Source organism: Ursus maritimus, unplaced genomic scaffold, assembly GCF_017311325.1.
Source record: "Ursus maritimus isolate PB19 unplaced genomic scaffold, ASM1731132v1 scaffold_4, whole genome shotgun sequence".
Classification (NCBI taxonomy): Eukaryota; Metazoa; Chordata; class Mammalia; order Carnivora; family Ursidae; genus Ursus; species Ursus maritimus.
The window spans coordinates 64889055-64904802 of NW_024426552.1; the positions used below are offsets into that span (position 1 = coordinate 64889055).

The following is a 15748-nucleotide window of genomic DNA, read 5'->3' on the forward strand; positions in this document are numbered from 1 at the left end:
CTCTCTTATCCCCTAATAGAAGATGTATTGACTTTACATTCATGGTATTAAAGTACTGTTGACTTTATATCACAGCATTCAAGTTACAAGAAATCAAGGAGACAAATGAACATCACTCAAGGACTTAACGTCTTCTGGGGAAAAGTACAGTGCATTTTTAGTTGCACAAAAGATAACTATCATGTTACATGGAGATACGACTTGTTATTTCTTCATTTGAGACTCAGTGTGGTTTAAGGAGTTCTGTAGGGATCCCAGGTTGTCAAGGAGTATATTAGGGTGGTTAATTTTATATATCAACTGGGTTAGGTTATGGTATCCAACTGTTCGAACACACACTGGTCTAAACTTGCTATGAAAGTATTTTTTAGATGTGTTTAACATTTAAATTAGTATACTCAAGTAAAGTACTTTACTCTCCAAAATGTGGGTGGGCCTCATTCAATCAGTTGAAGGTCTTAAGAGCAATGACAGGTTTCCTGAGGAATTTCAGCGCTATAACTACAACATCAATGCTTACCCGAATTTTCAGCCTACTAACTTGCCCTACAGATTTTGGACTTACCAGCTCCAACAATTAATGAGCCAATTCCTGAAAACCAATCAATCACTCAATCTCCTATTGGTTGTTTCCTCCATAAAACCCTAATGCTATGGTCCACAAAACACTTCATATTTATTTTAACATCCACTAAAAGAACAACAACAAAAAGAAGGACCGCTCGGCTTTCTGAAGGACCTAGAAGAATTCACCACAAAATGATTGTGTTGGCTACAATGTCTATATAGATTCCAAAGTGACTTAAACTGCTCTCCTAGTTCCAAAAGAAAACTGGTCAGTAAAAACTGGCAATCTATGAAGTAAGAAAGAAAAAAAAATATATATATAGGATATTGTGCATAATACGTCACAATCTGCTTAAAAGGGGCACAGGGCGGGGGAGAGAAAAAACTTATTTTCTCAGAGAGAGTAAGAATCTAGTAACAGTGGTTGTCAATGAAGAAAGAAATTGGGTGGAAGAAAGATTTCCCTTTTTGAAAAACCATCTGTGCGTGTGTGCGTGTGCGTGTGCGTGTGTGTGATTAACTGACTACAATAAATTAGAGATATAAACAGGTATAATCCATACAAATAAAGCATTAATTTTTATCTGCTTATGTAACCTCAAGAAAGTTACAAAATGGGTTATAACAGAAAATTCTAACAGCTGTGATGTGGAACCAATTTTTAAAATCATATAAACATGCCCCATTTGATAACTGAAAAGAATAGCAAACTGGGATTTCCTTTAAAGTATCCCTTATTATTTAACTTTTAAGGAATAATTTTATAATTATCTTTTTAAGTTTTAACAGCTGAATTAGTCTTCATAATTTAGTTAATTCTGTTTAATTGCATGTTATTCAAACTATAATAAACATTTAATGAACCATGAGATTAAGTATATGGCTTCTTTTTAAAAATGAAATGCCAAGTACTTTCTATAGCCATCTACTAACACCTTTTTTAAAAACCCAAATAGAGAGCTATACCTCTTATCTTCCTCAGAAAAACACTTTTAAAAGAGTTTCTTTCATTATCTTACTTACTGGTGCCATCTCCATGTTATTAATCTGAGCCTCATGGAAGCCTCCATCTGACATAACTTCTTCTTCTGTTTCTTCCTCTGCTGTAGCAACATTTCTTCGCTTGAATAACTGAAAAATAAAAGACTGTGACTCAAGTATTCTAATACAAGGGAGTTCAACATGCAAACAATAGGAACACCACTTAAAAGGCAATAAGGAAGGATGGAGTTTTTTGAAAATCACTTTAAAAATTCTATGGGGCGCCTGGGTGGCACAGTGGTTAAGCGTCTGCCTTCGGTTCAGGGCGTGATCCCGGCGTTACGGGATCGAGCCCCACATCAGGCTCCTCCACTGTGAGCCTGCTTCTTCCTCTCCCACTCCCCCTGCTTGTGTTCCCTCTCTCGCTGGCTATCTCTATCCTGTCGAATAAATAAATAAAATCTTTAAAAAAAAAAAAATTAAAAAAATTCTGAAGATTGTGCCACCTCTGACCTTTCCTGATGAGGAACTATTTCAGAATACTCCAGTCTTATAATCTAATGCAATTAACTATATGCTGTTACCAACTCTTGATGTGGTAAAATTACTAAGGGAAGCCTGACACTGCATGACACATGAAAAGGATAAGGTTGAAAAGGAGCTAGGACATGCTTGGCCGTTCCCCTCATTCCTCTATGTTCAGCTGGTGATCGTATAGTCTTACCAATGCATTCGGGGAAATGACAAAAATGATGTCAGAATGACTTAATACTTCCCTCTTAACCCTCAAAGATAGTGAACTGAGACTTCCCAACCTTTCCAACCTGTCCAGCAACCAGTGATAACAAGTGACTACTGCTTGAACACTACCTTTAAAGCATCTATTAATTTGTGTAGGCAAAGAATACTTCCTTCCAAAGGTAGCCCAATAAGGTGTCTTCATTATATCTTTAATTGTCCAAAGCAGTTCACTCGTTCAAGCATTGATGGAGTAACAATAACTTATCCCTTCATCCTACACAACTCTAAAAGCACACAAAATCCATCAAATAATAGGTTTCAGCCAATGGATAACAGGCAGCCCAGGTAGTGATCCTTCAGAAAAGAAAAGAAAAAAGACTTGCCCTATGACTGCCTCAGACTATTGCCTGGACAGACTTTCCAGGCTGTAGCACAGGGAGGGCAAAACCCAAACAGGGCCTATAGGCTCCCTCAGTTGAGGAGACAAGAGTTTAGAAATGAGGAGGCCAAGGCAAATAGAATCCATAGGCAAAGTAATGAAGAGAAGAGATCAACACAGAGAGAACTCTAAACTTCTCCAGAAAACTCCCCATGAGTATTTAGCTCTGTACTACAAGCACAGGTGTACAAGGAAAATATAGCTGGGAAAGGAACCACCTCCAACAAACACGCAGAACAATTCTGGAAGTTATATGGGTCAAGGAATATTCATGTTTCAACCACACAATAGAAAAGACTTCCTAAAATATACAGGGCACTTATTTAGTAGAACACTCAGAAGGATACCAATTAAGAAGGGAGGCTAGATTAGCTCTAGATTAAAGGGTATTAAAGGTCCAGCCCAATGAAATGTAAAAACAAACTGGTTCCAAGTAATTTACTAAACCCAAAGATAAATTCAGAATTATATATATTAAAAGATAATAAGAACTCCAACAATATAAGCAAGGTAAAATTCACAATGCCTGGAAGCAATTGGAAACTACCAAGCACTAAAAAGAAGAAAAGACTATCCATAAGGAAGAAAAAAATCAATCAAAATCACCTAAAAATGACAAAAATGGAAAAGAACATTAAAATTGTTATAAATATATTCCACATATTCAAAAAGTAGAAGTATAAACAGTATGAGAGATAGGAAGAGATGAACAAAAAGACTAAGCAAACACCTAGATATGAAAAATACAATTTTTCAGATGAAAAGTACACTGGATGGGAACAGCAGATAATATATTGCAGAAGAAAATATTAGTGAATTTAAGGACATAGCAATATAAACACTCCAAAATTAAAGACGTGGAAAAAAGGTTGAGACAACAGGTACAAAACAGAAGTCAGTTGTGGGACATCAAGTGACCTGATATACATGCACTGGAGCCCTAAGGTTGGGGTGGGGGGAATATATTTAGAAAATCGTCAAAGTTGTTCGTTTGCTTTGGGTTTTTTTTTTTTCGTTTCAAGTTTTTATTTAAATTCCAGTTAGTTAACATATAGTGTAATGTTAGTTTCAGGAGTAGAATTTAGTGATTCATCACTTACATATAACACCCAGTGCTCATCACAACAAGTGCCCTCCTTAATACCCATCATGCATTTAACCCATCCCCCACTTACCTCCTATTAACCCGTTTGTTCTCTATAGTTAAGAGTGTTTTATGGTTTGCCTCTTGTCTTCCTCCTATGTTCATCTGTTTCATTTCTTAAATTCCACATAATGAGTGAAATCATATGGTACTTGTCTCTTTTTTACAGATTTTATTTATTTATTTATTTATTTATTTGAGAAAGAGAGAGCACGCAAGCATTAGCAGGGGAAGGGGCAAAGGGAGAGGGAGAAGCAGACTCCCCACTGAGCACAGAGCCTGACGCAGGGCTTCAATCCCTCAATCCCAGAACCCTGAGATCATGAACTGAGCTGAAGACAGACACTTAACTGACTGAGCCACCCAGGTGCCCAGTATTTATCTTTCTGTGACTGGCTTATTCTGCTTAGGGTAACACACCCTAGCTCCATCCAAATGGCAAGATTTCATTATTATGGCTAATAGTCCATTGTACAGATAATACTTCTTTTTTCCATTCATCATTAGATGGACATTTAGGCTCTTTCCATAATTTGGCTATTGCTGATAATGCTGCTATGAACATCAGGGTGTGCGTGTCCCTTTGGATCAGTATTTTTGTATCCTTTAGGTAAATACCTAGAGGTGCAATTGCTGGATCCTAGGAAACTCCACACTGTTTTCCAGAATGGCTGCACCAGTTTGCATTGCCACCAACGGTCTAAGAGGGTTCCCCTTTCTCACATCCTCACCAACATCTGTTGCTTCCTGTGTTAATTTTAGCCATTCTGACAGATGCGAGGTGATATCTCATTGTAGTTTTGATTTGTATTTCCCTGATGATAAGTGATACTGGGCATCTTTTCATGTGCCATCTGGATGTCTTTGGAAAAATGTCTGTTCATGTCTTCTGCCCATTTCTTGACAGGACTGTTTTCTGGGTGTTGAGTTTGTAAGTTCTTTATAGATTATGCATACTAATCCTGTAACAGACATGTCATTTGCAAATATCTTCTCCCATTCTGTAGGTTACTGATTGTTTCCTTTGCTGTGCAGAAGCTTTTTATCTTGATGAAGTCCCAAAACTTCATTTTTGCCTTTGTGGGAAAATTCCCTTGCCTCCAGGGATGTGTCTAGTAAGAAGCTACTACGTCCAAGGTCAAAGAGGTTGCTGCCTGTGTTCTCCTTTAGGATTTTGATGGTTTCCTGTCTCACATTTAGGTCTTTCATCCATTTTGAATTTATTTTTGGGTATGGGGTAAGAAAGTGGTCCAGTTTCATTCTTTCTACATGCTGCCATCCAGTTTTCCTAACACCATTTATTGAAAAGACTTTTTTTCCATTAGATATTCCCTCCTGCTTTGTGGAAGAGTAATTGATCATATAGTTATGGGTTCATTTCTGGGTTTTCTGTTCTGTTCAATTGATCTATGAGCCTGTTGTTGTGCGAGTACCATACTGTCTTGATTACTACAGCTCTGTAATATAACTTGAAGTCCAGAACTGTGATGCCTCCAGCTTTGCTTTTCTTTTTCAGGATTGCTTTGGCTATTCAGGGTCTTTTGTGGTTCCATGCAAATTTTAGGACTGACTGTTCTACCTCTGTGAAAAATGCTGGTGGTATTTTCATAGGGATTGCACTAAATGTGTAGACTGCTTTGGGAAGTATAGACATTTTAACAGTATTTGTTCTTCTAATCCATGAGCATGGAATGTCATTCCATTTCTTTGTGTCCTCTTCCATTTCTTTCAAAAGTGTTCTATAGTTTTCAGAGTACAGATCTTTTACCTCTTTGGTTAGATTTATTCCTAGGTATCTTATGGTTTTTGGTGCAGTTGTAAATGGGATTGATTCGGGATTGATTCCTTGATTTCTTTCTGCTGCTTCACTGTTGGTGTATAGAAATGCAACGGATTTCTGTATGTTGGATTTTGTATCCTGCGACTTTACTGAATTTGTCTATCAGTTCTAGCAATTTTTTGGTGGAGTCTTTTGGGTTTTCCATAGAGTATCTTGTTGTCTGCAAATAGTGAAAGTTTGACTTCTACCTTGTCAATTTGGATGCCTTTTATTTCTTTTTGTTGTCTGACTGCTGACACTACGACTTCCAGTCCTATGTTAAATAACAGTGGTGAGAATGGATATCCCAGGTCTCATTCCTGACTGTAGAGGAAAAGCTCTGTTTTTCCCCACTGAGGATGACATTAGCTGTGGGTCTTCTGTCTATGGCCTTCTGTATATGATGTTGAGGTATGTTCCTTCTACCCCTACTTTGCTGAGGGTTTTTTTTTTTTTTTTTAAGATTTTATTTATTTATTGACAGAGGGAGAGACAGCCAGTGAAGGAGGGAACACAAGCAGGGGGAGTGGGAGAGGAAGAAGCAGGCTCCCAGAGGAAGAGCCCGACATGGGGCTCGATCCCAGGATCCTGGGATCACGCCCTGAGCCGAGGGCAGACGCTCAACGACTGAGCCACCCAGGCGCCCCTGTTGAGGGTTTTTATCAAGAATGGATACTCTGTCAAATTCTTTTCCTGAATCTATTAAGAGGATCACATAGTTCTTACCCTTTATCAATATTGTGTACTGTGTTGATTTGTGAATACTGAACCACCCTTGCAGTCCAGGAACAAATCCCACTTGATCATGGTGAATGATTCTTTTAATGTACTGTTGGATTTGATTTGCTAGTATTTTGTTGAGAATATTTGCATCCATGTTCACTGTGATATTGGTCTGTAATTGTCTTTTTAGTGGGGGTCTTTGGTTTTGAAACCAAGGTAATGCTGGCCTCGAAGAAGGAATTGGGAAGTTTTCATTCCATTTTAATTTTTTGGAACAGTCTGAGAAGGTAGGTATTGACTCTTCTTTAAATGTTTGGTAAAATTCCTCTGGGAAGCCATCTGGCCCTGGACTTCTGTTTACAGGAGATTTTTGATTACTGATTCAATTTCTTTGCTGGTTATCAGTCTGTCAAGTTTTTTTGGTTTTTTTTTTTTTGAAGATTTTATTTATTTATGTGACAGAGAGACAGCCAGTGAGAGAGGGAACACAGCAGGGGAGTGGGAGAGGAAGAAGCAGGCTCCCAGCAGAGGAGCCTGATGTGGGACTCGATCCCAGAACACCGGGATCACGCCCTGAGCCGAAGGCAGCTGCCTAACGACTGTGCTACCCAGGTGCCCCAAGTCTGTCAAGTTTTCTATTTCCTCCTGTTTCAGTTTTGATAGTTTATACATTTCTAGGAATTTATCCATTTCTTCCAAACTGCCTAACCTGTTGGGCATATAATTTTTCATAATATTGTCTTATAACTGTATTTCTGTGGTGTTAGTGTGATCTCCTCTCTCATTCATGATTTTATTTGGGTCCTTTCTCTTTTCTTTTGGATAAGTCCGACTAGGGGTTTATCAATTTTATTAATTTTTTTCAAAGAACCAGCTCCCAGTTTCATTGATCTATTTTGTTTGTTTTTGTATCATTTATTTCTGCTCTAATTTTTATTATTTCCCTTCTTCGGCTGGCTTTAAGCTTCACTTGTTCTTTCCTAGATCCTCTAGGTGAAAGGTTAGGTTGTGTATTTGAGATTTTTCTCGCTTCTTGAGGTAGGCCTGTATTGCTATATACTCCCCTCTTATGATCTCTTTTACTGTATCCTAAAGGTTTTGGACTGTCATGTTTTCATTTTTACTTGTTTACATGTAGTTTTAATTTCTTCTTTAAGTTCCTGGTTGACACATTCATTCTTTAGTAGGATGTTCTTTAACCTCCATGTATTTGTGGTCTTTTCAAATTTTTTCTTGTGGTTGACCTCAAGTTTCGTAGCACTGCAGTCGGAAAATATGCATGGTATGATCTCAGTCTTTTTGTACTTGTTGAGGCCTGATTTGTGACCTAGTATGTGATCTCTTCTGGATAATGTCCCATGTGCACTAGAAAAGAATGTGTACTATGCTGCTTTAGGATGAAATGTTCTGAATATATCTGTTAAGTTCATCTGGTCCAGTGTGTCATTCAAAGCCATTCTTTGTTTCCTTGTTGATTTTCTGCTTAGATGATCTGTCCTTTGATGTAAGTGGAGTGTTAAAGTCCCCTACTATTACTGTATAATTATCAATGAGTTCTTTTATGTTTGTTACTGTTTTATATATTTGAGTGCTCTCAAGTTGGGGGCATAAATATTTACAACTGTTAGACCTTCTTGTTGAATAGACCCCTTTATTATGATATAGTGCTCCTCTTCATTTCTTGTTACAGTCTTTGTTTTAAAATCTAGTTTGTCTAACGTAAGTATTGCTATTCCGGCTTTCTTTTGACATCCATTTGCATGATAAATGGTTCTCCATCCCCTCATTTTCAATCTGCAGGTGTCTTTAGGTCTAAAACGAGTCTCTTATAGGCAGCATATAATAGGGGGTCTTGTTTTTTTTTAATCCATTTTTTAATTTAAGGCCATTTTTAAACTATGTCTTTTGATTGGAGCATTTAGTCCATTTACATTCAGAGTAATTATTGATAGATATGAATTTAGTGCCATTTTATTACTTGTTTTGTCATTGTTTCTGGATATTTTCTCTCTTCCTTTCTAACCTTTACTGATTTTGGTCTTTCTTTCCCAAAGAGTCCTCTTTAAAATTTCTTGCAGGGCTGGTTTAGTGGTCACAAACTGCTTTAGTTTTTGTTTGTCTGGGAAACTCTTTATCTCTTCTTTAACTCGGAATGACAACCTTGCTGGATAAGTATTCTTGGCTGCAGATTGTTCTCATTCGGCATGTTGAATATATCATACCACTCTCCTCTTGCCTGCCAAGTTTCTGAGGAGAGATCTGCTGCTAACCTTATTTGTCTTCCCTTGTAAGTTAGGGACTTCTTTTGTCTCACTGCTTTCAGGGTTTTTTTTTCCTTAGCTCTATATTTTGCAAATTTAATTATGATTATGTCTTGGTATTGGCCTGCTTTTGTTGATTTTGATGGGAGTTGTCTGTGCCTCCTGGATTTAGATGTCTTGTTTCCACATTAGGGAAGTTTTCAGCTATAATTTCCTCAAATAAACCTTCTTCCCCCCTTTCCCTCTCTTCTTCTTCTGGGACTCCTATGATACAAACATTATTACACTTTATTGAATCACCGAGTTCCCTAAGTCTACATTCGTGATCTAATATTTTTCTTTCCCTCTTCCATTCAACTTCATTAATTTCCATAATCTTCTATATTACTTACTCATTTCTCTGCTTCTTCCATCCTTGTGGTCATTACATCCAGTTGGCTTCAAATCTCGGTTATTGCATTTTTCATTTCAGCCTGACTAGTAATTTTTTGGTCTTCTATCTCTGCAGTAAGGGACTTCCTAGTGTCTTCTATGCTTTTCTCAAGCCCAGCTAATATCCTTATGGCTGTTACTTTAAATTCAGGATCAGGCATATTATTTATATGTTTTGATTAGATCCCTGGCCATGACCTTTTCTTGTTCTTTCTTTTGGGATGAATTCCTCTGTCTTGGCATTTTGTGTAGGTCTCTGTCTTCTTCTGTGTGTTAGGAAAGCCTGTTATGTCTTCTGCTCCTAAAAGTAATGACTTTATGAAGAAGAGGTCATATACTATCCAGAGCCTGGCACTTTAGAAGTGTCTCTGGTGTATGCTGTGTGCACTCTGCTACTGTGTTTTGGCTGCTCTTTCCCTCAGGTCAGTCGTCTGCGGAGTTTCTCCCTGCTTGCAGTGGGGAGTGTCTGGACCTTGGTCAGAGTGTGGTGAGTTTTAACTAGATGTGCTCTGGTCTGCTTGTTAAAGAGACCTGATGCTACTTCCACCAGAGCTGAAGCTTTGCAGAACTCTATGGTCAGTAGACATGGTACGTGCGGGGGTTTGTGGGGTCTTCCGTAGGAGGGGCCTGCTGCTCTGGTTCTCTAGCACAACTGCCCGAGTAAAACGGCACCTGTAGAGCACAGGGGGGCAGGGCTGTTTAGGCCACTACTGTTGGCACTGTGCTGCTTACTGAAGTTAGTTTATGCTAAGTGGGTGGGGAGAAAAATGGCATCAGCCAGCTCTCTGGTCGCCGGAGAGGGGAGTTTGCCCACACCACTGCCCAGGAAGCCCTCCCAGAGGAGCAAACAATCTCCCCTCATGTGTCCCAGGCACCCCTCAACTCGCTGCCTTCACCCTGTCTGTGTCCCAGCCGTCTGCCTGCATGGTAGCACAGTGCACCTTGGGGTCTATACCAAGCAGGCATGCTGAGTTTTAAAACTCCAAACTTTAGGGACCTGGCATGGCATGGGACTATGCTGGTCCTCTGGGGGAGGGTCTTACCGCACTGGGACTAATGCAGGTTTGTCCCAGAACAGCAGTCATGCCAAAGTGCAGGGGCGTGGAGTTTTAAGTCAAGCACAGCAAAGAGCCAGTGTCCAAGTTAGCCAGCCTCAGCAGGCGTCTCTGCACCTATGCTGAGGGGTAGGGGAAGGAAATGGTGGCCACTGGCTCTTCTGTCCCTGTCACCTCTCACAGACGTGCTCCAGGATGGGGAAACCGTCTCTCCCAGTGAGTGTCCCAAGGGATTCTAAATATTAACAATGAACAACTGAAAACTGAAATTCAAAATATACCATTTGCAATGGCATCAAAACTACACAATACTTAGGGGAAAACCTGACAAAAAAACTACAAATCAGGGTGCTCGGGTGGCACAGTCAGTTAAATGTCCGACTCTTGGTTTTGGCTCAGGTCCTGATCTCAGTGTCATGAGACTGAGCACCGTGTCAGGCTCTACGCTCAGCAAAGAGTCTGCTTGAGATTCTCTTTCTCTCTCTCTGCACCTCCTGCTTGTGCTCTTTCTCTCTCTCAAATAAATAAATGAATCTTTAAAAAAAGCAAAACCTACAAATCCCTGAGAGATAGTATAGATCTAAATAAATGGAGATGTGGTGCTTCCTGAGTCAGAAGACTCACTGTTATGATATCGGTTCTCCCCAAGCTGATCTACAGATCTAACATAATCATAATCAAATCCTCAGAGCAGGCTTCTGTGCACAAACTGACAAGCTGATTCTAAAGTTCATATAAAAATGCAAAGGACCTGTAATAGCCAGAACAATTTTTGGAAAGAAGAACAAGGTTAGAGGGCTACTAATATGATTTCAAGACTTACTATAAAAGCTACAGTAATCAAGACAGTGTGGTATATAAGACAGATAAATAAACCAAAGGAACAGAAAGAAGTTCAGAAGCCAGACCTACACAGAGATAGTCAATTGCATGTAAAAGGTTCTAAGGCAATTCAGAGAGGGAAACAATCATTCCAATAAATGACACCTGAATAAATGGAAAGCCATATGTAAAAAAAAAATGGCCTCTTTCTCCTTTCCTCACATTTTATACAAAAATTAAATGTAAATAATCATGACCTACATTTAAACTATAACAGTAAAAATTCTTAAAGAAAACAGGAGAAAATCTTCAGTGACCTTGGCTTTGACAAAGATTCTTAGACTTGATCACAAAAGCACAACCAATAAAAGAAAAAAACAGATACATGGAATTCCAAAATCGAAACCTTTTGCTCTTCAAATAGCACTTCTGAAAATGAAAAGGCAAGCCACTGACTGGGAGAAAATATTTAAAAAACATATCAAACAAAAGACTTGCATCCAGAAAACAACTCAATTAAAAAACTAAACAGACTTCACTAAAGTAGATCTACAGATGGCAAATAAGCACACGAAAAGATGCTCTCAACTTCAGTCATTAGGGAAGTGCAAAATAAAACCACAATGGCACACTACTATGCACACCTTAGAACAGATAAAATGAGAAAGACTGACCAAATGCTCACAAGGATGTGGAGCAAATGACACTCTCATACCCTGCTGATGTGAAGATAAAGTAGTACAACCCCTTTTAGCAAACAGTAGACAGCATCATAAGTACACACCTACTACACAACCCAGCCATTCTCCTCCTAGACATCTATCCTGGAGAAATGGAAATATATACCCATACAAAGAGCTGTTCATGAATGTTCACAGCAGCTTTATTTATAATCACCAAAAACTGGAAACAATCCAAACTGCTATCAACAAGTGAATGGATAAACCAATTGTGGTTTTATCTTTACAACAGATCGCTATTCAACAATAAAAGGAATGAACCATACACACAACATAAATAAATTTCAAAATGATTAAGCTGACTGAAAGAAGCCAGACAAAACAGAATACATATTGTATCAGTCATTTATGCAAAGTAATCAGTGGTGACTGAAAACAGATTAGAAGTTGTGGTGGGGTGGGGAAAAAGGTACTACAAAGGTATACCAGGAATACTGAGAGCAATAAATATGTTCACCATCTTAATTATGGTTATGATTTCACAAAGATATACATGTCAAAATTTAACAAATTGTACATTCTACTGTATGTCAACTATACAGCCATAAAGTTTAAAAACATAGAAAAAAATAATAGTTGAAATAAACTGCAATACATCTATTTTATTTATTCCTAATAATACTAAGATACACACACTCTTGTTCCCTCTGGAGGATGTTAAGAAACCAACTCATTATTTTGAAAATGAAGAAATGGAGAAATTCAAGTATTTCTTTTTCCTGTATGATTACTAATTAAGAAAAACTAAAAACTGCAGTTTGATCAACCTCTTGGATCTTGCTTTTATGATGTGTTAGGGAGGTTTGGAGCAGTAGTAAGTCTATGGCTAATCAATCTTCACTACTGAAGTAAGAATCTCCTGAATACTCTACCTAATGTCCCCTGTGAAAGATGAGTTTTTCCAGTCTGGCTAGAGGAACAGGCACTATTCTCAGCACTGTGCGAGGACCAGGCACTGTTCCCTCTAATCTTTGTGGACGACAGTTTCCTCTAGCCTTGAGTAGTCTCAAGCACATATGCTGGTCACTACCCTGCTGAATATTCAAAGAAACGCTTTGAAGATCTCCAGGCTTCTTTCTCTATATAAGGTCTCTCCCTTTTGGTGTTCCCTCCTATGATCTTGATCCTCGGACTCTCAGCTCTGTCTCCTCAACTCGGGTGGTCTTTAGTTCCCTGTTCCTGTGTTGCAACTTGGAAACTCTCTTGGGCAGTAAGCTGAAGCAATCAATCATAGGGCTTGTCTCACTGGCTTCCTATCTCTAGAGATCGATGTCCTTCTCTGGTTAATGTCTGATGTCTTGAACTCCTGTTTCATGTATTTTGTCTGTTTAATCTTGGTTTGTTTCAGGTAATAGGGTAAATCTGGGCCCTGCTATTCTACTTTGGCTGGAAGCGGAAGTCCTCCAAGTGCCCTAATACTCAAAATACCCCAATACGGCTAATGGGAGCCTGTACAAGCTAACTCCTGAGTCTTTTCAACACAAGTTTTGATGGTCTTAAACCTCCCTGCTCTATGTTATGAAAAAATACTACACGTTCGCCTTGAATATTCCCTATCTCTAAAGAATCAGGTGGTTTTTCCAAGAAGACTTGGTCCCGAGAGAAAAATTCTCTAATGACCACAATATCTCAAGGTGCTAGGGGTGCTCACTGATACAAGGTATTTCGCCAATTCTAAGTCTTTCTAGGACAGAACTGGGTTTCGTGTGTATACGTGTGTTTTAAGAAAAATATGGAACTGATAAATTACCTGAGAAGTTTAACCACATAGCAAATCAGATAAAAATAATCTAAAAGAGCTGTAGAAGAGAATGAAAGACAGGCAGGAATATGAAGCCAAGCAGGTAAAAAAATCAGACAACCAACTCCGGGAAAAACAAAGTATAAAGAAAGGAAATGTAACCGTGGGATACCATTCAGTTCAGCAATAAATAATACTTACATACTGTAGTATAACTATACTGAGAATACATGCAAGGGAAAAGTAGTGTAAGAGCTTAAATCTTCACCTACCGTACCAGAATATAAACAGATAATATTTTAAATTGATAAATAAATAGCCAAGAGGATTGGAAGTGGTCTACTTGGGAATGAGACCAGAACACTAGCGGTATGGTTTCAAGTACTGTAGTACTATTTAACTTTTTCAACTGTGTTTTTCAGAGAAAAACAGGTTTTAAAAAAGAAAAAACTGGGATGCCTGGGTGGCTCAGCCAGTTAAGCAGCTGCCTTCGGCTTGGGTCATGATCTTGGGGTCCCAGGATGGAGCCCCATGTCTGGCTCCCTGCTCAGCAGGGAGTCTGCTTCTCCCTCTCCCTCAGTCCCTGCCCCCTGCTTGTGCTCTCTCAAATAAATAGAATCTTTAAAAAAACAATAAAAAAGAAAAAACTGCCAAAACAATCATGATCTATACACCTTACCTACAGACATGTTGACTGAACCTGTCAACCAAGTTAATCAATGGGGAAAGTTGCCTATCCACAAGTTTCCCAACTTGCTCACTTCACAAGGTATTTCTTTTAACTAAAAACATCAAGCAAACCTCCCTTCTTCATCATGATGGGTTTTATTAACTTTTCATTAGCACTAGGTTACCTATTCACTCTGAATTAACAGGAGTCTGCTTAATTCATATTTATAAGTACTGGTTCAATCAGAATGACACCAACTAGTAAAATTTTTGCCAAAAATAAATTTTAGATTGGTCTGTAAGTGCCAAATGGATAGAGGACATTTATAAAGTGCTGCCTAGATATAACAAAAATTAAATGTTAATCTGATAAAAGGATAGCCCTCAAAGATGCAGTTATTTTTTGTGCACTTGGCAACATCAATTCCTGTGCTACCCTCACATCTACCTCTTCAGCTGGCTTAAGCTTGTGACTTTTCCCGATGACAAAGAAACTGTGAAAATATAAACAGTACGTAATGAATCTATATTTTACTGATATTTACTATTTTACAAAGTAGGCATGAAATAAGTACTATTATGATATTAAGAAGCCTGCCTGGTTTTACCAGTTCTCTCTACATAATACATACGAAATAAAAAAATTAAGATTTTAAATAGAGCAATATTCCAAAAACTTATCATAGAAACTTATTAAAGCCATAGCACAATTTCAGATCTCATACGATGAACATGATAGAATTTCAACCACAAATATTTTTAGTCCAATACATGGGGCCATACTTGCCAGTTGCTATATTAAGGATACAGACCATTGGTCTTCAGGCAGGTAAGTGAATACGAAAAATTTATTTTACTTATATAAACTTTATAATAAAGTCTAATTACATGACATCACCCATCACCAAGAAGAGAATAAAATGAACACCGTTAATGGCAGAAGATCATTATTACATCTTCAACTGGCTTTATGCCAAATATGATGCATAAGCTGGTAGTTATATTTAGACCTATGCTTGGGCTCATGTGTATATATTCATGTATTCACATTCACATATGCAAATATAAATATGTAACAATATTATGATGATTTCTGAATTTGCCTCCAAAATAGAAGCTAATACAAAAGTTAATTCAAAGAAAAGTTTCCATTTCAAATAAGACACAGAGATGAATAAAAGAGGTAACAAGAAACCCAGAAAAACTCATCCTTTTATGAATAAGTGATAACTCTAAATTTACTGCACTTGATATAAACTCTATTATAATATTACAAACTCTTTCCCAAAAAATAAGTGTTTGAGTCAAACATCTACAGCCCTAACAAAAAAAAAAACAAAAAAAATTGAGGTTGTAATGTACTCTTGGACTTTAACCAAAACTGGATTTTCCAGTGCAGTGTTACTCAAAAGAACAGTGTATTTTGAGACCAGCTCACTATAACTGCAAAATATTTATGAGATTACCTTACTTCTCAGGTATGAAAGATTGTGACTCATTCATTTGCCTTTTATGGAGCTTTTGTAGCGTGAGGATCAAATGGTCCTTCCAAGCTCAAAAGTCTCTCCTTAGCAAAAAAAAAAAAAAAAAAAAAAAAAAAAAAAAAAAAAAACC

At 38.0% G+C, this 15748-nt stretch overlaps 1 protein-coding gene across 2 annotated transcripts in view; it reads right to left on the reverse strand.

Annotated features, from left to right (window-relative positions):
- Positions 1–15748, reverse strand: part of KPNA1 (karyopherin subunit alpha 1) — a 69215-nt gene that overhangs the window by 28467 nt on the left and 25000 nt on the right. For both annotated transcript variants that reach the window (XM_040621323.1, XM_040621322.1), the window contains one exon: positions 1591–1698. In XM_040621323.1, coding sequence (XP_040477257.1) covers positions 1591–1698 — 108 coding nt within the window. The remainder of the gene's footprint in view (positions 1–1590; positions 1699–15748) is intronic.